Source organism: Betta splendens, chromosome 13 (assembly GCF_900634795.4).
Source record: "Betta splendens chromosome 13, fBetSpl5.4, whole genome shotgun sequence".
NCBI classification, from domain to species: domain Eukaryota; kingdom Metazoa; phylum Chordata; class Actinopteri; order Anabantiformes; family Osphronemidae; genus Betta; species Betta splendens.
In genome coordinates this window covers 11681550-11707847 of record NC_040893.2, presented here as the reverse complement: position 1 = coordinate 11707847, position 26298 = coordinate 11681550, and the positions used below count along the sequence as shown (strand labels likewise).

The 26298-nt window shown below is 43.5% G+C and overlaps 2 protein-coding genes across 16 annotated transcripts in view; both read left to right on the top strand.

The window, feature by feature from the left end:
* Positions 1-781: 781 nt before the first annotated feature.
* Positions 782-14446, top strand: LOC114868287 (sodium channel subunit beta-4-like). 4 transcript variants are annotated; one of them, XR_008696425.1, is made up of 7 exons: positions 782-1504; positions 7933-8096; positions 8198-8417; positions 8513-8642; positions 9176-9281; positions 9854-9981; positions 11438-14446. XR_008696425.1 is itself a non-coding variant. In XM_055513897.1 (6 exons), exons 1-5 carry the CDS (start codon positions 1411-1413, stop codon positions 9267-9269), a joined length of 702 nt encoding a protein of 233 aa, XP_055369872.1. In that variant the 5' UTR covers positions 782-1410; the 3' UTR covers positions 9270-9281; positions 9854-14446. The 4 variants fall into 4 exon arrangements, 2 of the variants coding, with proteins under 2 accessions (XP_055369872.1, XP_029027576.1); XM_055513897.1 differs by having other exon boundaries at positions 9854-14446; XR_008696424.1 differs by having other exon boundaries at positions 887-1504; positions 9176-9981.
* Positions 14447-21764: 7318 nt separating this feature from the next.
* mecom (MDS1 and EVI1 complex locus) overlaps positions 21765-26298 on the top strand; it is a 109153-nt gene continuing 104619 nt past the window's right edge. For 7 of the 12 annotated variants that reach the window (XM_041073437.2, XM_041073442.2, XM_041073436.2 and 4 more), the window contains exon 1: positions 21766-22070. In XM_041073437.2, the coding sequence (XP_040929371.1) occupies positions 22034-22070 (37 nt within the window). In that variant the 5' untranslated portion in view covers positions 21766-22033. Of the gene's footprint in view, positions 22071-26298 lie in introns of all 12 variants that reach the window. The other 5 variants (XM_041073443.2, XM_041073439.2, XM_041073434.2 and 2 more) reach the window with 1 other exon arrangement.

Sequence of the window (26298 nt, the reverse complement as noted above, 5' to 3'; positions counted from 1 at the left end):
AGTTTTTCAGTGTATTTGAACAATTTGACATTCTAATAAATAAGCTTCACGTTCTCACACCGTTAATGACAAGTCATTTAGATCCTGTAAGTGAGGTAAGGCTGCACAAGCTTTTCAGAAGTTTTCATGGCTGGACTGAGCTGAGCTGAAGGTCAGTCTACTGCTCTTAACCCTTTAATGCATGATGGTCGTTGAAGCGGATATTAAAAGCCTAAAGAGAAATACGTTTTAATAAATTATATTTCCTGCGTAAAAGGGGTAAAGTGTTATAGGCTACAATGAGCACCAAACCTGGAGACACTTTCTGACTAACTACTGTAGCTTGAACTTGCTGAGCTTCATTTGATAAACTGCAGATGCATTTCCTGTAACGGACTCAGCGGCACATCCAGGAAACACTTTGATAGAGAGCTTTCGCGGAACGAGATCACACGCGATCAGCGCATTAGCCCAGAAAAAAAACACGGCGGTAAAGCAGCTGAATCAAAGTGGGACCGGAGCGAAGGATGCGGTGAAGCCGGGAGCGTGCGGGGGACGCGTTGAGCCCGTGTCTGACTCTGAGACCCTCCTGAGTAAGGCTGACTCAGCTGTGCTGGATGTGTGTGTGTGTGTGTGTGTGTGTGTGTGTGTGTGTGTGTGTGTGTGTGTGTGTGTGTGGCACACGTTATCTGCCCCCCCTGCCCCCCTCCCCTCCCCTCCCCTCCCCGCTCCACTCCATCCCCACCTTCGCTCCCTCGCTCTCCGTTCACCTCTACCTCCGCAGTACCTCCCCCTGCTCATTCCTCCCCGTGGCGGCTGAGGAGACGCACGCGTCTTGCTTTCGCTGCCTGGCTGCTGGCTGTGGTCCACCATCCTCCCCGTGCCTCTCGCGTGCCCCCCCCCCCCCCCCCCCCTGCCTCCAGCTTATGTCTCGCCCTGTGGGGTTTGTCGGCCAGCCTGCTTCCCTGGCTGCTGCTGCTGCTGCTGCTGCTGCTGGAGCAGCGGAGCTCTGTGACTCCACGCCGCTGTACGGCTCTGCCTCACGTCTCCTCTCTGCCTTTCGCCTCACTCTCTGCTTTGCTGGATGATCACGACGGCGCGGGGACAGCGGGGAGACGCGCTCCTCATTCAACTGCTGCCTTTCCCCTGCGCTTTCTTGGTGCAGGAAACAGCTGGACGGGAGAGAGAGAGAGAGCTCCCGTGAGGAATTTTTCCCTCCGCCTGTTCATTCCTGGGACAGAGTGCAGAGGAGGAGAGAAGAGGGAGGGACTGGGAGCAGGACTTCAGACTTAGCACAGCTCAGCGTCCCGCCTCGCTCCACGGACGCACGGGTGTGAGGAGATCAGATTCAGCTCACGTTGAGCCGCTTGGCAGACAGGGGTGCAGAGTGAGGAAGAAACTGAGCCCACAGGGAGACAGACGGGGGGTGTCATGGCGTCAGTGGACAGCACCGGTTCGAGGGTCTCCGGTCGACTGGGATCCGGGGATCTACTTCACGCTGGTCTGGTAGTTGTGCTGCTGCTCGGTGAGTTACGCTCCTGTCTATGTCTGCTGCCTTGTCATCCTACGGTGTTTCCCCCCATGTCTCACCCCACAACACTGGCAGGTCTGCTTGTCTGCTCTGGCTACACAATGAAACTAGTGTCTGTGCCCTCTACACCCCCCCCCCCCCTTATCTCCCGTCTCTAGTCTGTTCACTGTCTGTCACAGTTTTTATTGCTCCACACCAGCATCCGCTGCCTCGTCCTCACCCTCCCTCCACATCCAAAGGCTAAACACAGTGATGTTTACTTGTTGCTAAGGGCAACAAGGTCAATAACATTTAACCTTCTGGCTGATGCGATTATCGACGTGCCGGGTTTTGGGGTTCTTGAGTTTGAGGAGCAGTTCCGGAGGCTTGATGTTGTTACAGTGATGAGAGCTTACAGCACGTGGTTGGTTTTGTAGAAGCCACACAGAAAGTTGGTTACACTGAGGGTTTGTGTATAAGATGCGGGTGTATATGCGGTGACGTACTGTACTGGTGCAGTGCTTTCGCTCGCACACTCCTCGACTTGTTAGAGTGCAACGTTGCCACGGCGCTCTCAGCTCCTCAAGCATCCATCCTGCACACTCATCAACATTCTGCTGCTGGTGTTTATCTTATCTCTTGCTCACTGCAGTTTATCATTTCAAGGTGAGATTTAAGCGTCAATCACCTGCACTGTTTTTAATTAACGAGCGGATTCTCAAAAATCAAATGGAATTTCTCTTAATTTTTCAATAGACGTCTATACTCTAAATACATATACTGTATTCTACGTAGGTACTACTGTACTGTAGTAGTATAGTGTACACCACATACTGTTTATTTTCAAGTGCTGTTGTGAAAACCATGTTTTTGCTGAGTCAGGGAGGAAAGGCCAAGACTTTCCTCTGCTACAGAGGATCAATATGTTAGATTACTAGTTAAAAGCACCTCAGATTGGAACCCACACTGTTGCTTTTCCACGGCAAAGAATAGCAGACGCAATTAAGTGCTTCTGAACGTTATGAATCAGGGTTTTATGGTTGAACATCTCAAGTGAAAGAACAACAGGAAGGATAGTAGTAAAACAGGAATCACCTTCATCAGACGACCATCTCTGTCTGTTTTTTTCAGTATCAAGGCAGCGTGTGCGACAAAGTCCCACTAAACGGCTATGAGTCCGATGAAGCATTAAACTAAGACAAACATGAAACCCTACACTAGAGAAAATGAAATAATTTCTGGTCCCGCTCGGCCTAGAGGTGTGGTCTGACTGGAACCCTGAAACACTTACTGGCAAGATCTAAACACACTTGGCTGCTCAACATGAACACAGACTAACAAAATGAGGACCCGCATGCACAGAAACGATAAAAGAACTAATAATTACTGTTCATGCAGGTCAAATAAACCAGAATAACAGCTAACAAACTCTAACCACTTCAACAACAACAAACCAGTGATAACAGTGACAACAAACCAACAGAGAGTAAGTGTTGTTTGAGTCCTGAAAAATTCAGACGGGAAGCAGGTGTAAGTGGTTTACATAAAGACGAGAGACTGGAACCAGGAAGTGAGAAACAGGAAGCTGGGACAGGAAGTGACATCACAGAGACTACAGCAGCAGTAGTAGTAGATGTAGTAGTAGTAGTAGTAGTAGTAGTAGTAGTAGTAGTATTAATAGTAGTGGTGGTGGTGGTGGTGGAACTAGAACTAACTACTAAATTACTAATCTTTCATATAGTCTCAGTCTATTGTGACACATGTTAAGATTTATTGCACATAATACAGATACAACATGTAGTGCAAGTGTTTCATCAGTAGTTGGTGCACATGTGGTAACTAAGCCCTCATATCTTTCCTCGTTCGTCAAGCTTGTGTCTGTGCGTGTAGCGTGAACTTGACCTTCTCCACCAACACCCACAGCTCTTGCTCTTGTTGTAATTCCCCTGAACGTTCATTCACCTTGAAGAGAACATCCCGCTCCCGTTTCCTCTCCCCATCCATCCATTCCCTCCTCCACACTGACCCCTTCCATCACGTTCTACACACTCCATCCATGTTCCCGCGTTCATCTCTCTCCTCAATTCACCTTCACCTTTTCTCTCACCCTTCCCATCATGACTCCCTCTCTCTCTCGTTTTTATACAGGTAATGATGTCCTCAGTCCGTTCTCTATGGGTTCACTTGGAAATACATTAACCCTTCAATCTCTGGCCTACTTACGATTAAAAAAAAAAAAAACTACCTCTGTCAAGGGCGCGAGCGCACACACACACACACACACACACACACACACAGAGTAAGTCGCCTTACTCCCATCAGTCATTCAGATATTGATGTTTCCAAATGGGACAGAGATATTTGAGAGTGTAGCTAAAAATATCATTCACAACTATTGCGTGTGTTCATACACACATCACGCGCATGGATGCACACAGACTTACACAGACTTACACAAAAGACTTGTACTGCATGAGCAGATAAGACTTCCCACACACATGCAAAGATAACTATGTTGAACCATGAAAAATACTACACCACTACAACATCTGAATATGTGGGCGTCAGGATGAAATAAAGTGATATGAACTGGAAGAGTAAGGAGTGGAAACGAACAGGGAGGAAAAGGATTATACAGAGCAGAGGTAAAACGAGAGAGGTGTGATATCTATTTCTAGGCTCGGTGGACACGCCTCCCAGATATGTATATGCTCACCACGCTTCCTGTGTGGATAAAGCCACACTGCATGACCCGTTTACAAGATATTGTTGTATTTTCATACCTTGTTGTGTTTTTTTTGGTTTTGGTTTTGCACATATATATATATAGAGAGAGGGCACAAGGTTGTTTATAATTGTACTAAGCTTAGAGCTTTAATCACAGCTCAAAGATCCAGAGCAGCTTCAGCACGTGCTTTAAAGCCGTCACCCATTCTACCACTGGTCCACATACACATACACAGATCCGCTTCCCACATTCACCCTCTTCTTACTTAGTTCCACGGTCCCCGAGGAACACGTTCTAAGAGCAGGAGAGACGGAAAGGTTGAGGAAAAAGACAAAGTGCCCAGCACTGCAAAAAAAGTGAGGAGGGAAAAAAAAAGAGTAGTGAAAGTCCGGTCCAAAATAGAGCAAAGCAGAACAAGCAGGACACAAATGGCCTGAGATGTTTGCGAAGGGAGAGATGAGTCAAAATGACTACAGAGGAGAAGTAAAAATACCAGATGTTGGAAGACAAAAGAGAGAGAAATATGATGTACCTAATGCAACACGATGGGGTTTGCTTCATTTTCATACTGTGGAATATATTTGGGCATCATCAGGACATTGGCAGTCAGTTATTTAAAAGTTATAAAAAACAATATTTGTGCTCAAATTGATGGGGTTTGGGGGGTCAGCTAATCACATGCAATTAGTTTAATGTTTATCAAAAATTTGGTCTTTCTGTCAAATAAAAGAATAAAATAAATAAATAAATAAAACAAGAAGAAGTTTAAGTGTCAGAAGGGAATATGGATAGGAATGCATTTTCTCAACCTGCTATTTGTTTAAGTGGTCATACAATATTTATAATTCTAGTAATGACTTTCATGTTTATGATCAGATGAGCCGGCTACACAAACCTCAGAGCATTTTAGTTTTGCTCTTGTCTTCACAGAACGAGCAGGACGGTGGTGTGAAATTGTTAAATAGATGTAGGTCCTCCACATGCGTGTACTCTAACACTATTTGCACCATGTCCAAGTGCAACGTGATCCCGAACAGGTCGTTTATAAATAGGCCCGATGAGTGCGACAGACACCAGCGCTACAAACTGGGAATTACACCAGCTGTCATTTGAAAACCAACACAAACCGTCCGGCCAGGCTCAAATACCGACAAATTAAGACATGTGTTTTAGTGGATAAAAGAGTTAGGGTGTTTTGAGTTCACAGGAAGTGTAATTTATAATAGTAAAGTAACAAATTTTAAAGGACATTACAAAGTCAAAATATAAGGCCCTAAAAAAATAATAATACAGGTCCAAAACTCTCTTTTTACAAAAGTGCAATTGTAAAAAAGACAGAGACATTGAAGTAACTTGAAACACATGGAACATTTTAATCACGTTGCCCACAAGTCTTTACATTTATATGAAGGTGTGTTGATTATGAACACTTTTTAAGTGCATTTTAGATGAAATGCTCCTGTAGCGATACTCAAACTCGGCTGCATGTTCTCCTCCCAACGATAGCATCTTATTACATTAAGCAGAATGCCATGAACAGGCGGCGAGTGAGGAAATCCACTAATGGAGCGCTTTCCTGGCTATGAATGCAATGGATGTTTTTGGAATATAAGATTCTAAGAAGCTTTTATGTTTTAGTTATCCAGCTCATGATCCTGCACTTTAATGACATTACTGAGGTCCATCCCTCCATTTTCATCCGCTTATCCGGGGCCGGGTTGCGGGGGCAGCAGTCTGAGCAGAAAGTTCCAGACTTCCCTCTCCCTGGACACTTCCTCTAGCTCTTCTGGTGGGACCCCCAAGGCTTTCCCAGGCCAGCCGAGACACAGTCTCTCCAGCGTGTCTTGGGTCTTCCTCGGGGCCTCCTACCGGTGGACATGCCCAGAACACCTCCCCAGGGAGGCGTCCAGGGGGCATCCGAACCAGATGCCTGAGCCACCTCAACTGGCTTCTCCCGATGTGGAGGAGTCGAGATTCTACTCCTAGCTCCTCCCGGGTGACAGACCTCCTCAGCTTATCTCTAAGGGAGCGCCCAGCCGCTTGTATCCATGACCTTGCCCCTTTTGTTGTGACACAAAGCTCATGACCATAGGTGAGGGTAGGAACATAGATTGACCGGTAAATTGAGAGCTTTGCCGTTCGGCTCAGCTCACTCTTGACCACGATGTACGAGTACACGACCGCATTATTGCACCCGCCGCACCGATCCGTCTGTCAATCTCACGCTTCTTCCTTCCCTCACTCGTGAACAAGAACCCAAGATACTTGAACTCCTCCACTTGGGGCAGGAACTCTCCTCCAACCTGGAGAAAGCAAACGACCTTTCTCCGGTCGAATACGATGGCCTCAGATTTGGAGGAACTGATTCTCATCCCAGCAGCTTCACACTCAGCTGCAAACCGCACCAGCGCACGCTGGAGGTCCTGGCCCAATGAAGCCAACAGGACAATGTCATCTGCAAAAAGCAGAGATGCTATCCTGTAGTCCCCAAACCAGACTCCCTCAGGCCCCTGGCTGCACCTAGAAATTCTGTCCATAAAAATAATGAACAGAACCGGTGACAAGGGGCAGCCTTCCAACGTGCACCGGGAACAGGTCTGACTTACTGCTGGCAATGCAAACCAAGCTCCTGCTCCGGGTGTACAGAGACCAGACAGCCCTTAGCAAAGAGCCCTGGACTCCATACTCCCTGAGCACCCCTCGCAGGATGTTACAAGGGACGCGGTTGAATGCCTTCACCAGGTCCACAAAACACATGTAGACTGGTTGGGCAAACTCCCACAAACCCTCAAGCACCCCCGCTGAGGGTATAAGCTGAGGGTAAAGCTGGCTGAAAACCACATTGTTCCTCCTGTATTCGAGGTTCGACTATCGGTCGAATTCTCGTCTCCAGTACCCTGGCATAGACCAGACCAGGGAGGCTGAGAAGTGTGATCCCCCTATAGTTGAAATACACTCTCCTGTACCCCTTTTTGTGAAGAGGGACAACCACCCACCTAGGTTGTCCAGTCCAGAGGACAGCCCCACAGCATCCAGAGACTTGAGGTACTCAGGACGGATCTCATCCATCCCCACTGCCCTTCCACCGAGGAGCTTACAAACTACCTCAGTGACTTCAGCCTGGGTGATGGACAAGTCCACCTCTAATTCCCCTGCTTCTGCTTCCTTAGCAGGAAGCAGGGGAATTAGAGGCGTGTCGAAAGGGTTTAGGAGATCCTCAAAGTACTCTTTCCACCGTCCAATAACATCCCCAGTTGAGGTCAACAGCTCCCCACCTCCACTGAAAACTGAGAATCCTGAGGTGTCGAACGGTTTGCCAAATCTCTTTGAGGTCAAGCGATAGTCCTCCTCCATGGCCTCCCCGAACTCCTCCCAGGCCCGAGTTTTTGCCTCTGCAACGGCCGCGTTGACAGTGGAAGAGGAGAACATTGTCCACTCGGTCTCTATGTCTCCAACCTCCCTTGAAATCCGGTCGAGGCTCTCCCAGAGATGTGAGTTAAAGGTCTGCCTGACAGAGGGTTCAGCCAGACGTTCCCAAAAGACCCTCACGATACGTTTGGGCCTGCCAAGTCGTTCCAGCCTTCTTCCCTGCCAGCGGAACCTACTCACCACCAGGTGGTGATCAGTTTACATTACTGAGTTTTGATTGTTAAAAGCAGTGACTTGTTTTGTTCTACGCTTGCGTTGTCTTCATCGTCTTTCTCCTTTGGCTCAGGTGTTTGGTGTGTTAGCGGACTGGAGGTCTCCACTGGAAAAGTGCCGTCGGCCGAAGCAATGAATGGCTCCACGGTTCTGATCCCCTGCACCTACTCCTCCTGCATTGGTATCAAAAACCTGTACTTCAACTGGCACTTTAACAACAACGGAAGTATGGTGAAGGTACTACAGTACGTGCACACATGCACACAAGCATGGAAGGTTTGCTGTGTAACCACGTCTGACCCCCTTTGTTCGTGCTTCCTAAACGTACGCGTGTGCAGCTCTATGAAGGCGAGATTGCCCACGAGGGAGCCGAGCCCAAGGTGATGATGTGCCACGACCGCGTGACGTTCGTTGGCTCCTCCAAGACCAACAACATCTCCCTCCTGCTGTGGAACATCACCTTCGACGACGCGGGAGACTACACCTGCTTCGCCAGGAACCTGAAGGAGAAGAACCGCAACCACAGCGCCATCTTCACTCTTATCGTGGTGGATGAAAGTATGCACTAAAAGCACGCAGCTGTACACGTCTTCACGAGAGTGACGCTAATCGTTTCTGCCGGCACTGTCTTGTCTCTGTCTTGGTTTTTACAGTAAGGGAGCTTGACAACACTTTGACGGTCATCGTGGTCTCGGTGCTGGGTGGAGTCATAGGCCTGCTCGTCATGGGCATGGTGATAAAGGCCTTGGTCGTCCACTTCCTGCTGAAGGGTGGAGAGAAGAAGTGAGTAAATCACTATGGTAACCATGATACTGAGGGTTAGAAAAGGGCACATGTTTGATTATAGCAATAAGCATAATGCAATGTACACCAGTATCGCCACTTGAATGTCCTAGTCTGTTGTATTCACATTGTTGTGTCGTAAGCTAAACTTAACTTTAACAAGCTTACATTTCCAATTAATCAGCCAATTACTAAAATAGCTATGTCCTAACCTCAGACTCCTTGCTTTGTCACTGACACAGACACAAATGAGACCTTGACCGCTGTTTCTAAAAATATAGTAATTTGAATGTTTTGATATGATAATGACTACGAGTGATGGTTGAAGATAAAAAAACAGCAGACATTCTCATTTAAACTGTCATCTTAATTGGATTCATCTAAAATTCTTGTTGAGCTCATTAATACTTGGCAAGAAAATAACCCGTCATTATGCGAGGGTGCATTCAAATTCTTCAAATGCTTCTATTTGAAATCCTATGTGAGTAAGTATTTGGAAGTGTAAATCTTAACCCGTGGCTTCTGTGCTGCAGCAAAGAGTGCCTGGTGAGCTCCTCAGGGAACGACAACACTGAAAATGGACTTTCAGGCGCCAAAGCCGACAACAAAGGGACACCAAAGGCATGAGCAACACGCAAAGTATGTTTGTATATATGTTAGAGAAAGGTCCGCGCTCAGAGGAAACGCTGTTGCCTGTGGACTGGTTAACTTTACCTGTGGCTAATTAATACAACACATATGACCTAAATGTATATTTTAAACACATGCTTGAGATTTTGAGAAGTGTGACGAGTGCATAGGCCTGGATCACGGTCGCCTACACGGCAGCCCATTTGTTGCACAGCAAGGCATCACATCTGCCTGAACCCACTTCCTGCACGCAAGAAAAGCGTCTTTGCTATTAGTTTACATATCTGATTTCTATATATTCTCCTTATCATGGTCAAATACATATTTTTTTATAGATTTTACACACTTATTCGTTTTTGTGTATGTTATCAGTCTATGACGTCTGCGCTGACCAGTTTACCAGCTGCAGCATGCATCGTGTGTGCTATGATCCACAGTCTGTGAAACCTGGATCCAAACGAACCTGACCCATGGGAACAAATGAAATGCAACTGCCATGAAGCCAACAGCAAAACTGAAAGCTGAAATGCTCTCATATTTTGCTCACACCTGCTGTAAGTGTCACCTTCCCGTCATGTCAGGTGGAACCACCGCTTTGGATTTCTCTTCCTACTGGGGGTCCAGGTTTGACACCATGTGGTGTTTGATCCGCTACTGCTGGCAGACAACTGGGCTTCCCTAGGTGACTGAAGGATCCAGACCTGCACAGGTTCGTTTTTCTTTTGCTTTAGATGAAACACAGGTGCCTGTTCTGCTTCTGCTCCCTCTGCTGGCGGGAGGATAAAAACACAGAAAATGTATAGAATGTCCAACCCTGACCCTCATCAAAAGACAATCCCCAGACGACCCAGCTCTCTATAGAAAGGAATGAAATTAATCATGCTGCTTATGACTATTAACCAATGCATTTCTAGCATGTGCGCCTTTTATATAACTTCATATAAGCGTTTGGTGTCTAGCGCCACGGTGCAGGAACATTTCTTTGTGACTGCGTGGTTCGATTTAGCCCTTCACATCCACCTCAGCTGACTGATGCTATGTCAGTGCTCGATAAACACCTCCCATCACTCCTGCAGCTTTAATCCACTCCTTAACGTGGTCAGAGTGATAAAAAGCAACTCTGCGTTTGGAGTGAGAACAGTTTGCGTTTGAGAAAATAGACAGATATTTTGTAGCATCTCTAAAGAGAAACATAAGGTGCGTGACAGATTTCCAAATTTAATCCATGTTTCCACAGTTCTGTGCTTAGGTCCCTGACAGTTAACTTCCAACACAAGCTTCCTGGCTGTAATGAAACACGTCAACAATGTTTAATATACAAATAATGATCCTTGGCATTAATGTGCTTAGATAATACCAGCGAGTGCAGCGGTACGGTGCCAGTAATAAAGGCAGCACCTCGCCGACATTCACTGCAAAGGAATGTAAAGATGTTCACGTTAAATATTGTCCCAATACCATGGTTTCATTCTTCACAGAAAAAATATTGAAAGCAGTAACGTAACAGTAAATTAAATAGGTGAATATTTCGATAGGTCAGTGGATTTATTAGCAATTTTGTTATATTGTGTAACTATTCAGGTGCATGCAGTGTTTCATGCTTTAGATTGTCCAACAATGATATGATGTGGATCATAGATGTAATAACTTGTTGAATTAGAGACTACACAGCTTTTTTTAGTTTTCAGTGCCTTAGCACTTAAATTCAACAAGCGTATAGAGTAAATGGAGCTGAGTGGATTTAATTGGTGAGAAAAAAATGTAATTTTAATTTTAATGTGTTGACATGGTGCTGCTGAAATGAAACAAAATGTACCATTTAGCAAGTGATCACGTTTTGCTGAAGAAGAAATAGAAACGTTCAAGAACCCCGTCATGAGATCAGTTTACCAAACCGTTCACTCCCATTTAAAACCTGCTCCAATTACACCCACGTACATAAGTATGACAGCTGAAAACATCACACACACACACACACACACACACACACACACACACACACACACACACACACACACACACACACACACACACACACACACACACACACACACACACACACTTCATTCTAGAGTGTTGCACAGGAACAACACAGCACTTTACCACTGCTCAGAGTGGCCGCATCCTGGCATAGACCTCACACTGATCTTTCTCTTATTGTACAGAAGCTAACAAAAACCCACGCTGGCCGCGTTTGAAGTGTTTCGGCCGAGCACCTGAGAACAAGGCTGTCCAACAACATACTGCTCTGTGGCGAGATTTTGTCTTATTTTTCTAATACTGTAGCTCACTTGAGTCCGCCTGCTGCTCTCTAGTACTGGAGTGCATTTCCATTCTTGCTTTCAGTGGAAGCAATAAGTCAGACATCCGATTATGCAATAACCTGTTATAAGGCACTTTATAGGTGTGTCTGGACTGGTTGTGATGGCACCTCTGTCATTGTCATTGTACTGATGTATGTATACACACCGTCCCGATGTAGACACTTGAACCAATGTATTGACATTAGGTTCATGTATCTACATTAGGCCTATTCATATATATTGGTTCAATCTATTTTAGGTCCTATTTATACTTGGCATGAGGTTCCTCTAATCTGATGAAAGATTTTAAAGCAACTCTATGAAACCGTTCATTTTTATGCTTGAGGACAGACCTACAGTTAATTCCTTATAACCCTCGTCTGAACCATACTTTTACATTCATACTGTACGTATTGTAATTTAAACTACCGGCTAGGATTTTGACGAGTGACACATTCATGAACTATCAGAACCCAGATCAACTGCTCACGGTTGTTTCATGGCACCTGAGTTTAGACTGAATTGTGAAGATGTGTAAAAAAATACTGTACCATTATGGACATTAGTTTTGTGATTTCCCTTTCTGATTTGGAGTTTATCCCAGATGACACCAAGTAATAATGACTGAATATACATGTCTCAGTCTACAGAGACAGTACAATGCAGAAGCCTGGGAAACATGAAACAACGCAGTGTTTACGATGTTTTGATTTTTATTCTTTCAAGTATAAATGGGACCAAGACTGATCCATGTGCATCCAACTAAAGTCGTAACTGGGGAATTGTATGACGTACTATTGTGAGGAAAACTTTAATACATGTAGATGTTATCGTTTGTGCAGCACTAGAAGTATTAGGGTTTTATTGTATTGAAAAACTAGGAATGTTATGGGTACAAGGAAGCACCGTGCACACACACACACACACACGCACACACACACACACACACACACACACACACACACACACACACACACACACACACACACACACACACTTCCTTTCCTCTTACAAGTCAAGTGCAGATTCCTCTTTAAAAAGGCTACATATTTACATCCAAAGTCTACCTTTTGGGAAAAGCAATATTGTGGATCTGTCTGTTTGTGTATTCTTACGCTCCCATACCTGAAAGCGTTCCCATTTTGTGCTTCCTATTATATGTGCGATTCCTAATCTTATTTTAATAGTATCTATAGTGGGGCCTGTTTTTGCTGCCTTGCAGCTGCAGGAAATTATTTCATGTGCAACTTGCTCCACCGTAAATGAATTTCTCAGAAGCAGAGCATCTGACAAAGCGAAAAAATACTCCAAATCTGCCCCCAAACACAGGAACATGTGAACAGGGTTTACGAGGGATGTTGTAACGCGAGGGAGGCCAGGTGCATGTGAGCCATAAAGAATAGTGCGACACGATATGACGCAGCTGTGCAATTAATAATGACAATGAATCACTAAATTAGCAAATGCCATAGCACTTTTGGCTTTTGTGAAGTGTCACTTGTTTTCTCCTGGATACTGACCTGCCTTAAATGTCTGTCCTGACTCCTACACTTCATCCTGCCGCTTGCAGTGGTTGCTGCTTGCTGCAGTACTGAGTATTTCCTGTCTGGGGTAGAATGGTTCTCTGCAGTGGCGCAATACAGCACCAAAAAAATACAGTCTGACGTTCATGTGGTGTTCAATGCACATCACAGTATTGCCCTCTAGTGGACGCATACATAAGTCAGTTAGGAAAAAAAAAACGAAAGTTATAATTGTATGTAACTGGGAGAAAAAAATCATTGCTACAATCAACCATAAACGTCGCTAAATGCATTGTATTGTGCTACTAGTTGAGTAGTAGAAGAATTCATGGTTTTTAACGCCAGGGCCCATTTTGTCTAGATGAAATAATAAATAAGAAAAAGAAAAAGAAAATAAAAAGAAATTTACATTAAAATAGCCAAGCAATTTATATAAACGTGCATTTTTCGATTCACGACCAGAAACATTATTCACCGATTGACCACTACAAATGTTCAGTGTTAGTATTGCTCTTACTGCCAGAGTGGCTGAAACTCATACTGCCAATCCAAGAGTCCCACGTCTGCTGTGGTTACAGCACTCTTACTGTGACCCACGGTTCCGGTCGCGTCGCACGCGTTTTCACACACGTCACAGCGCTGCCGCTGGATTAAAAACACCCCAGTCAGTCGTTTGGGAAACTGCTCTACACTACGCCTGTACTTCTGATGGCTGAAACACACTGCCAAGAGTCTGAGTCCAGAGTCTGTGCTCTGCTTTCCACATTCCACACAGATTCAACAATCAAAACCCACTGAAAAAACTAAAACGCCAGAGTACTGGGAAAAGTATGGTCCAACAACAGACACGTGTCCTTAATTAGGCACAAAGGTTACAATAGTTAGAACTACAAAGCTATGATGCATTTTGTGATATTTGATGTGTCATTTTATTAAGCTCCTGAATAACTACAGTACTTCCTATAACTCCTATACAGTATGGCTGGCTAACTGATAAATAAACAGAAGTGTAGGCTGACACTGAGCTCTCCATATTTTCTGTTTGCAGTTTTGAACTATATCAGAAAGAGATTTTCTACATTCTTTAAAGGCAAAATGTTCCATGTTACAGCAAGTAAACAAATACGTGCACAGTTTATTGTGCCAAATATAACATTTGACAGTGGATCTCTTGTATCGCTTCCACTCGGCCGTGCAATCAATAGCAGCAGACGCACACGTCCTGGATCCATTTCCCCCTGAATGTTGAGCTGTTTGTCTCTGTTTGTGACCCTGCTCCCTTCATGACTATGCACCTCAAACCTGACTTGTTAGAAATACATAATGAAAATAAAATATTGACTGAAAATCCCAGAGTTTTGAGTCTTTATTTGGTTCCCTGGACCCTTCTTTCAACTGTCTGCAACAGATGACACAGAATCCTTCACTATGACTCTATATGTGATGCTGCTCATTTGTTTAAGCTTACACTGTTTTTTTAATTTTTAATTTTAAAGCTGTTTGTTACAATATCAATTAGCTATTTCAATATATATTTGATATAAGTCTGCACCATATTCTGCAGACTCCCTGGACATAGAGACCTAAAACCACAGCTGTGCATTCTACAAACCACCACAAGGTGCCTGTATTGAACAGATTCTGGGGCATGGGGTCTATCCCAGCTGCTCAAATTGGATTTATAACTCTGAATCTATAATTCTATATAGTTGTAATGGATTGAATTGATTGCGCTACTGAATTAGAAGCCACCATGTTTCTTTCTTTACTTTATTAAACTATGTATCCTCTTTACAGTATGTCTCACAGTCATATACTCTTCACGTCATTAGAGGACAGATGCTGTCCTCTATAATCTGTCATTTAGGATTATCACTTTAATATGGTATATCATAAAATAAAACTAACTTATAAAACATATAACTTTAATAGTGAGCAAATAAATTGTAGAAAAGTAATGACAAAAACAATGGCTGACTGAGCAACCCTGTCGCAGTAAGTTATTTATTATTGGGTGCAGTTCTAAGATGGTTGTTGTGTTTTATCTTTATAGGATGCTTAATAGGCAAAGTGCTTTGGATGATGATGAATGGACATGACACACGCAGCTATAGGCTCCACGTGATGCTGCTGATTTCCAGCCCGCTGCTCCTCTTCTGCTCTGACCACCTCCTTTCAGCTTCCAGCTCCGACCACAATGACAAAGCGGTTTTAGTTGACATCATTCATACGTTGGGTCATTTTTTACCAGTTTGAATGTTAAGAAAACCCACATCTGGGGCTGTGCCTGAAGACGGGAGAAGCACCAACCCTGAGGTCACTGTCATATCATCATCATCATCATCATCATCATCATCATCATCATCATCATCATCATCATAATCATCATCATCATCATCATCCTCACCACCAGTGTTGACATCTTTGTCACAAATTTATTCAATTTACTTATTATATCATAAGTTCAGAATCGAATCATTATTGTCTGTAGTGTACAATAAATAACGAAAAATAGAACAATAGAACAAGTTAGATGTTTAATAAAAAAAAAAGTTACGGTCTAATTAAGTAAGCCACAGACGTGCACGCGCACATAACGGGCACTTTTGCCAACTGCTCAGACGGTGACCGGCCGATATCGCGATATGCGGGAACTGACTGAGTTTGTGCCGCGGCGGGAACAATGCGTGAGGAGACCTGGCGCACCTCCAGGGTTCAGGTGAGTGGTGACGTCACGCCGAGGCCTGCTGCAGAGATTCTGGGAGCAGCTAGCGTTAGCCGACGTTGGCACGGCGGAATGACAGTTTAGGACAACAACAGCTCGTGTCACGTCACGGCGCTGCGGTTGTGACGCTGCTGTGCGCTTAGTTCGCACAGTGTGTGAAGTTTGGCTAGCTACTGTACAGCATGACGGCTAATGACTGTGCGTAAGCTAGGTCTTACTGTTGTCTACAAGTAAGTATTTGCAAGTATTTGTACACGGTTGAGCACAATTGCAATTTTTTTCTAAATTATTTATTAAACTGACATCACATTGTGAATGAAAGAAACACATTCTGGCTTTATAACATTTTAGGCCTTTTTTGGTCCACTTATCATGAAGCCTATTGTGGCGTGGAAAGGCCACAGTGACTGAAGACATGGGGAGAGCTTCACACAGAGTAGAGTGGCATCGAAAGCCATTGAACACAGACAGCAGCAAATGGGTGAGAACAGCTGCGTTTCCAATAGCAAACTGCATCTAAAAGTCAACTTGTCATTTACTGGCACTTCCACTGTGGACTTGGACACTGCAGTGTTTTATAAGGTCCAGCCAGGACATTTAACACCACCTCATGCTTCAAGGTTATGAAGATGTTTATTATCTTTGACAGTTTTGCTGGACTATTGTGAACGTGCAACCTAACTCTCCTGAATCTGATAGAGAATCCATGCAGCACTGTCAAAGCAAGATACTAAGCAGATGAGCTCATTTTAAAACAAACTGATCTTGACTTATCCTCAACAGAACCACAAGTCAATCCCCTCCTTTACAACCCACAACGCAGGAAGTGGTACCGAAGGAGCCCTGACAATGCAGTAAGTAGATAAGTGAACATGCTTCTGATAGTTCTGTTTTATAAATGCTTATTTGACTGATTTCCATTCTATTGTTTTGAGTTACTGGATTTTGAATTTTCATAGGCTGTAACCCATAATCATCAAAAAGGCTCAAACTACAACAACTAAGTAGAATGTATCCACTGCACTGACAATACCAATCACACGTTTAGTTTCTGAGTTAGTGTTTAGTATAACACATAAAGTCGAATGCTCATGCCAAAATTATTCAAAAGTACAGTTTAAAACATATGTTCTCAGAGAGGCATATGGGTTTGATGTGGCATCTGATGTTGAGTTTGGTTTTAATTATGTTACATCTGTGCATTTTCAAAACTATAGCATCGCTGGCCTCTGGAGGCTAAACGGCCCTGCAGGCCCCCCACTGAGGTCCACGATACGTTTGTTCCCCTATCTGTCAGATAGGTAAGTGTGAAAATTACATATGTGTTTATTTATTTTACAATATTACCATTTGTACTCAAAGAAATTCCTATGACTATTACATCACAATTAGAGAATGCTCTGAGTCAATGTGACACAACATCACAGTTGCCTGAATGGATTTTCCATCCATTCAGTGTTCCATCCATTCAAAGTGTTAAATAGTGGAGGTTTGGACCTGGTGACCACTTATACAGTACTTACACGTATACTGTAACCTCAGAAATTATTAGTGGCGATGTTTAATGCTTAAGCTGAACATTCCCAGCAGAGTTTGTTGGAAGATCTTTACAGCACATGCTCATTGTGGTGCAGCAGTATCACTGTATTGAACTTAACCATTTAGATGTCACACAGTTATTATCTGTTTTTGATATTTTATTATCTTAAGTCATCATACAAAATACTTGTTTTCATATCTGTTTTTAGTTCAGTGTCCTGCAATATTGTAACTGTGATGTAAGCAGTCAAGTGCAGCCTCGGTCGTAGTTTATTCTCTGGTTTTCTCATCCATCGGCATGTTCACTTAATTGCCCTACAACCGGGAACCTGACAAGGATCCCACTGTCTGACGTTACTGGAAATGCAGATAAATAAACCTGATCGAGTGTCTCATTGATTACTTGTCGGTTCTCTCTGTTGATGGTACTGATTCAAGGAGAATATCAGTTTAAATGGACGGGGATGAGTTTGTATCTTTGGTGCATGTGTGTCTATGTGTGTCTGTGCACGTGCCTGCAACTAAAGCCATGTCATTAAGTAGTCCTCAGGGATAAATATGTCCCTGGCCGACACCACAACTATCAATACTACTTCCATAAATTGTCTCAGAAGCGCATCGTAATCTGTCTGCCACGCTGGATACTGAATCCACAAGCAGTTGTTAAAATGCTCTTTAGTTCAGTGCAACCCAGACCAATTAATTAATCTGCCTCATGTTACCTGCTTTTGAGTGCTTTTATTTGATCCGTGGGTCATGACAAAGTTTCATGTGGCATCAGAATTAACAAAAGCGTTTATTATTTTGTTGGAACGTTTGCGTGGCTGCAGACTCAACGTTTAAGGATACTCAGCCACCAGAGGGCAGTATAGTATAAAGAATTTGAAGATCAACCTCGACAGGGTTTTCACGCTTAGTCTCGTGAAGCAAGAGAACGAGCGGTTCTGTTCTAGTTCTTGTGTTTCGTGCCTCGGAAATCTGACAGTTTATTTCTTAATATTATTCTGACGAACCCCGAGACGTTTCTTCTCAACGTCTTTGTAAATTTATTTTGTAGAATTAAACATTTAAGTTCTGATATAAAATTATTGAGTAACATATCTGCCCACTGGTTTCTCCATAAAATAATTGCGTTGAGGGAAGCTGCATTTATATTTTTATTTTCTCTCGATTATTTTTATTATTAAATATTACTTTTAAACCAATGAATGTTTTTTTCTGATACAGTTATTGCCTACATCTTTATTAGAAATGCGACTCGTCTATTCATGTGATATTATACAAACATACGTCCAAATAACATGTTTTCCGTGTGGATTAAAGCGTATGACAGTAGAATTTATACCAGGTGCAAAAGGCTTGTGGTTATTCGCCTTCTGTATAACTGACCTTTATGTGATATGTGAGATTTATTACGTTAAAATATTTCGCTTTGCTTGAGATGCTTTCACTTCAAAACTGAAGAAGGGCGTTTTATGGCATGATTATATCATTTTCAATCGATGTCGGCCTCTTTTCATTTTGCGAATAAAATACTGCATAATTTACCGCTTTAAGAGTTGACTGAGTTTTCGATTAATTGTGTAGTTTCGTGTTAGTAATTTAAATAATATAGGTCCGTGTTTTACGGAGGAAAATAATAAATGTTTACTCGTAGAGAGTTGTTTTATTGCTTTAGTATTTCATTGGAAGCTACTGCTTGATTGGGTCGATAATTCTCCACACAGGGGCAGCATGCACTGGGTCAGAAAAAAATACTGTAAAAAACGAAGAAAAAAACAGCAGGAAATGACTAAGGTTTTAGCTTTCGAATAGTTAAAAGTGATAAGATAAATTATTAGATGATAATAATAATTATTACTATTATTATAAAGATAAAAGAACACAAAATGATATAACCAGAAACACTGGATGAACCTGTTTCTAGTTGATGTGGGCCTGTGATAGCAAAACTGTGGTCTCAAATCATGATTTTATGTCTGCAATATTGTTATTACTGTAGTAATGTTTGTGTATGCGTTGTTAAGGAAAAGACACAATGAAATAGGATTTAATGTCTTTAATAACTCTTGCTTAAAGTTAACATATAGCAAAATATCAATATCCTCATCTAACATATTTTATGTTGTTGCTAGAAACATGTTTGATTGGACAAAGCGGTGATAAATATCCCTGTTGATCACTTGATTGATTACCTTGCTCAAAGGTCACGCGGGCGCTGGTAATTTCCTTGCGCCGGAGGCTCCCGTTTCACTTTTAGTCTGCCTCCACAGCCCCCAACACAGACCGTGTTATTTTTTAACCCTTTAACTGTCGAATGTGCTACTACTGTAATCCAGTCAAATCGTCTCAGCCTGAAACAGTTTTGTTTAAATAAATATTTCATTGCTTTAAATAATATTGAAATAGACTCGTTTGTTAACCGCTTCGTGAGTCAGTGCTTTAGTTTATATATGCAATTCTGTGGGTCCAGAACCCAATTAATTTCTAATAATTACAGCCCACGCGGCTGTGGGAATATCCGCGCCATTTGCCCGGCCACCGGGTTCAGATCATAATAATAAAATATGTACTGAAAAACTGCTTCGGAGGGGGGAGAGGCGAGAAGGGAGTGAGTTATTGCGGTGAATGCAAACTGTTTCCATTTAGTCTAATTGAGCGCGCAGCCTGAAGCTCTCTCTCTCTCTCTCTTTTTGTTTCTCTCTCTCTCTCTCTCTCTTTCTGTTTCTCTCTCTCTGTCTCTCTCTCGTGTACATGCGTGCGCAGCGCGCCACCTTGCACGTGGCGTACAGGCGCAACCCACTTAATAGCGCTATTTGTGTCATTACAGTAAAGGTATAGAGAGGAACAACCGCAATAAAGTATCATTGTTAACCTCTTAACTCTGCCATTTCACTGAAAACGATCCAACGATGTCCCAGTTCATTTTTAGGTAATTTTTACCAAGCCATTTAAGATGTAAGACGCAAAGTAGTAGTATTTCTATATTATTTTAATGCATATAATGTTATATATTCATATTTTGTTTCACCACTTTGTACTTAAACTTCACTGTTGCAGTCGAGATTGGCGGTTAGCGTGATCTATGGTTTTCGTAATTGCTCACAGTGTAAAGAATGCGTTTTTTTGCAGTGAAATTACCATATGCTTTGGTTTTGTTAAGTTTCATGTCCATGCCATGGCATGATGTCACAGCTTCAATCAGATTCAACACACTTTGCAATCGATGGCTCGAGCTCACGACTTATTAAAGAGTTCATCTACAAGGTCAACGTGATCACTTGCAGACCTAATTAATTGACAATTACCTTAATTATACAGTGTCTTTATTCGGAAACAACTACCTCCACCTCTTATTAAAGCAAAACCAGGAGGGATGAGGGGATGGACTAGTATGTTTTTTTTAATTGCTTTTGCCAAAGCAAACAAAAGTGTAACAAATCCCGATGAGCTCTTTTATATTTGTCTGATTCTCTGGTGTGTTGATATGCGTATATAAAATCTTTATGTGATATCAGCAGGCATTCAAGGTTTTTATTGGTTTTAGTGCCCGGATATCATACTTTTCATAACTTCTTTTTTCATGACTTTTTTAAATCCACAGCAAAAAGTTTGATTCAAACTTGAATAGACTCACGGATCAAGGTTTGGACAAAAACCTTTTTTTCCTTTCGTTCTTGATGAAGTTCTGAAGTTAAATCAAGTAAAAACATTCCATTGCAGCCTTTAGCAATTAAAGTGAAAAAAAATTACGTACTTCAACAGAAACGTCTCATACAGACATTAATACTAAGCACTTAACATATTAATAATTGTCAGCAGAAAAAAGAGAGATGGTGGAAAGGAAATCTGGGCACTCGCATATTAAAGCTGTCAGTCGGGTGCCCAAGCGGGAGCGTGAAGGGGGGGGGGTCATTCATTTTTTCTGTGTTCAGTAAATGGTCAAAATATAATTAAAATACATAAAATCTATAATGATTAGATTCAGCATCGGTAATTTACATGAACAGTGATTAATGTGAGTCCAGATGGAGAAATTGAGAAAAGGTGCGCAGAAAGCATTGAGAGTCGGGATTCATAATTATGGTGCTCGACACTCTTAGACCCGGGGTGCTGCAAAAACGGGTTCTCTATCGTGCCAAATGCGTTCATAGTGCAGTCTCAACGTGATTTTATTAGAAAAAATGACACAGAATAATAGGGCGTACAAAATATAGACTCTGTAAAATCCGTTATGAAACCGATTTGTACTCGTCTCGAAAAACCGTGAAACAAGTCAACTGGAGGCATCTCGATGACAAAGTTATCTCACGTGTTAAACATACAAGAACACACAACTGAATCAGCCGCACTGAATGAGAAAAGCGGGGCACACTTTTCTCATTCAGTGGTCGCGTGAAAGTCCGACACGGACGGAGACGTCCACGATTCACCCATCGTGACCACATCAGGTTAATATCAAAGTGATAAATCGTCCCAAACTTTTTCTGGCACTTGCTGCCGGCAGATTTCGGATCTGTGCGCATGTGCGAAGGTGTCCAGACTGACAATGCTGGAGAGATAGCGCGTTTGGATTGAGAAACCCAGAGAAAAGGGACTGAGAAAAAACAAAAAGGAGGAAAAAAGATCCAAGAAAAAATCCAAACAAACCCACGCCGAGAGACTGGCACCATGAGGTCCAAAGGCAGGGCACGGAAACTGGCCACGAGTAGGTGCAACATCCATTTCTTTTTTCCTTTTGAAACATGCCATCTTATTTACCTATCGCTACACTGTCGCTGGTATCACCGGGTCTGTTAGTAGGTTCTGTAACAACTTCGTCTAGGACGTCCGAGTTCCCACTTTCACTCATTACGAGTGACACAACGGCGATATTGTCGCGAAGAAGCGGACCCGCTGTCACGCGAAGAGCGTAAACTTGAAAGTTGAGGGAGCGATGGAGGAACTTTCTGCAGGGCGTCCGCTCCACTATTGGAGTCGCTCGTTGCATGTAGTGGGCGCTGTAGTGTAATGTGGGTTAAAATCCCGAGTCTTGTGCATCGGCAGTCGTGTTGCAACCGCTGCACGCCGCTGCTCAGCTCGTGCGGAGCAACTCGGGGAAAGCGAGAGAAACGAGGAGCAAACGCGTGGAAAATGTACCAGTGAGCGGGATTTAGCTCGCATCTCGGTTTGTGTATGTGAAGTTTGCGGTTCTGCCCGCGTTCTTATCGGCGTGTTGATCGTTACATGATGCGGAACCATAGGAAAAAACGTGGTTTCATTCATTGAGACGTTCTTATTTCAGCTTTACTCACAGTATTTTCTCATTTGATCGTTGCAGAACGCGGGCTTCTCTTCGTTAACAGAATTTATTTAGAGTAAAACGAGTTTGATTAAATTAAATATAAAATCGAAACATTTGTCATTAAATCGATTTAATTGCTTGGGCGCAATCAACTACAATAATTTATGCACGGTGATGATTGATATGACTGCTCATGCATTGATCTGCTGCAGGAAATTAACAAGAATTTTTCTCCCTCACTGAAGTTGCTTGAGTCCAGTTGTGCTCTGCAGGGCTTCATCAGTGTTTGCGTATGTGTTTGTTTTTTTCAGACTTGACTTGAACGCCGATTTTAATTGGTTTTAACTGTAAAATGCGAACCAGAATTGTAAGGCGGATTTTTTCATGCTTTTCTGAAGAATTAACAGTGAGAGTCTTAAAGTCACCAGTAGAGTTTGCAGAAATGTTATTTACTCGGCATAAAAAATGTGAATTAATTTTCATAACTAAAACTCCTACTTAATGCTTAGAAATGAATATCGTGATAACTGTAACGCGCTTCAAATGATTTCAGACAGTTCTCAGTTTCCAGTAGTTTTACATGAGGTCCGTTTGAACCAAGTCAGCGTGATTAAACTCTGATGAAGTTTATTAAACGTACCTGGTTTGCATAAAGAACTATACCGTGATTCTCTTAGAGCTGCAAACTGTTACGACTTGCAATGAGGAAGTGAGTGCACGCAAACTAAAACCATCATCATCATGATCATCATCATCAAATCGAAATGAAAAGTGTTGTTTTACTTTGCAGCCGCAGTCCAGGTTTCCTGACTCTGAAACACTATAGTTATTTTTGCACAGAGGTGTTATCGGACTAGATGCACAAAGGGCAGCACGGTCAACTTTTGCAGCAAGGTTTCTGCATTTCCTTTGCAAACCATTAAAGTCGTCGTGGAAATGCAGAAGGGACAGTTTTAATGTTATTTTTCCCTAGATTGAGGAGGCAGGTTTCTACCTTTTTAACTAAGAACGGGGGGATGTTTTGGGCCCCCTGAGGAACGGGCCCACTCTGGCCTTCAGCCAGGTCTGCACAGTGTCAACAGTGAATATTTAAATTCCCAGACCCCTCATAAGGGCTCTGCTGCTAAATGCGTTCAGTGTGTGCCTTCCGCCTGTCCGGAGGAGTCGTGTTAAAACGGGCATGTAAGGGGCCTCCGCGCAGAGCAGGCGTGTGATTAAAAAAGGGGTGGATGTAATAGAGGAGGTGATGGAGAGGTGGTAAACGTAAGAGTGATTGATGGAGGCTGACTGATTAGTCCGCACGTCCAGATGTAATGCGGTGCGCCACAAAAACTCGCTTTTGCCTCGCAACTAAGTATAGCCAAGACGCACAGGCCGCACCCCGCGGTGAAGTGTGGGCTACATAAAGATGGAGGATGGGGGGGCTTTGATGATCCAAAGTATAGCTTTGTGCAGACCCAATTAAAGGTCCACTTAGCATATTTGCGTCTCAATAAAACCCTTTTGATTATGATGTGTTCAGGGGGCTTAGATTGTTTATGAATGCTTACGACGCCGATTAATCTCACTTTAGCCACTTAAAGTAATACTATGTTTTACAAACCTTTATCGCGTCCGTACTAATTCGGGAAATATAAAGACCCAAAGAAACAGTTCAAAGAAAAGTCTTCGGAAGCTGAGCGAGTGGCAGTGGAGCGTTCACCGCCAGTCCGCGTTTTAAGCCGCAATCCTGTGCGCCTTGCGTTCATTTTTCACATTTGCCGCATTTGTCAGTCCTGACTGGTCGGTCGGCCCGACGCCAGTGATGTGGCGCACTCATGCCCCTCATTGGCAAGCGAGAGGGCTGGCGCGCGTGCCTCCGCGTGTGCGTGTGTGCGCGTGTGTGCGCGTGTGTGTGTGCAAGCTCTGGCACGCCCCGGTGTGTCGCTGTCTCTCAGCGCTTCTCCTCTCCTGAGCTGACACTTCCGTCGCTCCCCTCGCATTGTGCAGCGGGTCATGCATCTTGCGTTTGTCTGGCGGAGTTCATTAAACTGGTTAATAGATCGGCCCGTTTAAAAGGTGCGAGGGAAGGGCCGGCGCGGGGAAAGTCAAAGACAGACCCCATTAAACAAGCCTCGTTGTGCCCGAGCGGCGCGCTGTGCCTGCGCTCTGCTTGGCGCAAACGCTCTACTTGGCGCAAACGCTGCGTGTACGAATATCGCGCATCTCCTCCAGTAATGGACTGGTTCAGAATCCACTGGAGCACAGGACTTCACCTTCTTTCCTTCTGATAATGCTTTGTCATGCGATTAATGATCGCCAACAAATCTGATATTAGAACTCGGTAATTACAGCCTTCACTTGAGCTGATGAAAAGAAGCACACTTTAAACCAGTAACATGAAATCATACAACGTAAAATCGACAGTTTGGCATCTAAAACTACAGGATTTGCTTTATGTCACTGTTTGGCTGCGTTTTTCAAAGATTAGAATTTATTTCTTTAAGGCCTCAATGCAAGATTCAATATCCCGTCTTTGACCTTTTGGAGTTTATGTGTTTGCTTCTGATGAAAGATTGTGTAAAATGCACTTACACTGAAGAAACACAGCACCTCCTCTGTAGACACAAATATGTTAATAGGTGTAAAACGTTTCTGTCAGTAGCTTTAAGAACAGTAACATTTTTTTTTTCAAATTTAAAGTCAGTCTAAGTAAACCTGTGATCAGCCTGCAGCAGCACATGCACCTTTATGAATCTGGACTTCAGCTTCTCTGAATGTCTGTCAAGTCAGGTGGAAAGCGTATCACACATGCTCGCAGACACAAGTAAAGCCTTGGTGTGTGTGAGTTCTATTCTCAGGTGCAAGTCTGTGTCTGCGTGTCTAGAGCAGTTGGATTTGGGGTGGCCGGGGGCCGGTTGACTGTGACCCAGACCCCCCCTCATCTATCAACGCCCCCATCTGTCTGACACGTCGTCTACTTTCCTCCTCTGTTACGGAGGGAGACGCGTTTCTGGATCTGTCTTTCTTGGAACACGCTCCTTTCGGCGGGTGCTTGATGTTAATGAGTCGTCTAGGAGTCAGTCTCAGGGCTGTAAACACAGAGCTGACGAGGTTAGTGGTTTGTTTATGCACCGTGTCACCCGCTTGAAGGATGAGCCCTATGTCCCAAGCGAGCATAGAGGGCCTGAGTGTTCTCTCAGACCCTGACACAGGCCCTACCCCAGGGGCTTCTCTGCCATCTCCACTCCATCTTTCCCAAATTCACTCCCTGTTCTCCTACATCTTAGTCAATCATGTTCATCAAGAACTTTATGTTTCCTAAAACCATTCAGCATCGATTTTGTAATGCCACACTGATGACAAATAAAATTTAAAAAAAAGCCCACTATAGGTCTGTCATTGGGTGTTGCACTTCCAGACTCGGGCGATAGTGAGACGTGAATGTTGTTGTTGTTGGGCATGTGTGTGTGTCTTGCATAGTGCTGCAGCAACGCAGACAGGGTAGTGTGGGAACACCAGGGGATGGAGCAAGGGAGAGAGGGAGGGGTGGTGCAGCAACATGTGAAGCCTGGGAACCGCTGTGTGTTTACCACAGGGAAACCGTACCAACACAGAACAATGAGCGCGCCTTACCCCTTCTAAATAAAAAAGGCATTTCTGCTTTCTTCTC

Excerpts from the sequence above, each read along its gene's own strand:
- LOC114868287 (XM_055513897.1), top strand. The coding sequence starts at position 1,411 with ATGGCGTCAGTGGACAGCACCGGTTCGAGGGTCTCCGGTCGACTGGGA. Across the intron at positions 8,097-8,197 it reads ACAACGGAAGTATGGTGAAG|CTCTATGAAGGCGAGATTGC; the intron begins GTACTACAGTAC and ends ACGCGTGTGCAG. Across the intron at positions 8,418-8,512 it reads TCTTATCGTGGTGGATGAAA|TAAGGGAGCTTGACAACACT; the intron begins GTATGCACTAAA and ends TGGTTTTTACAG.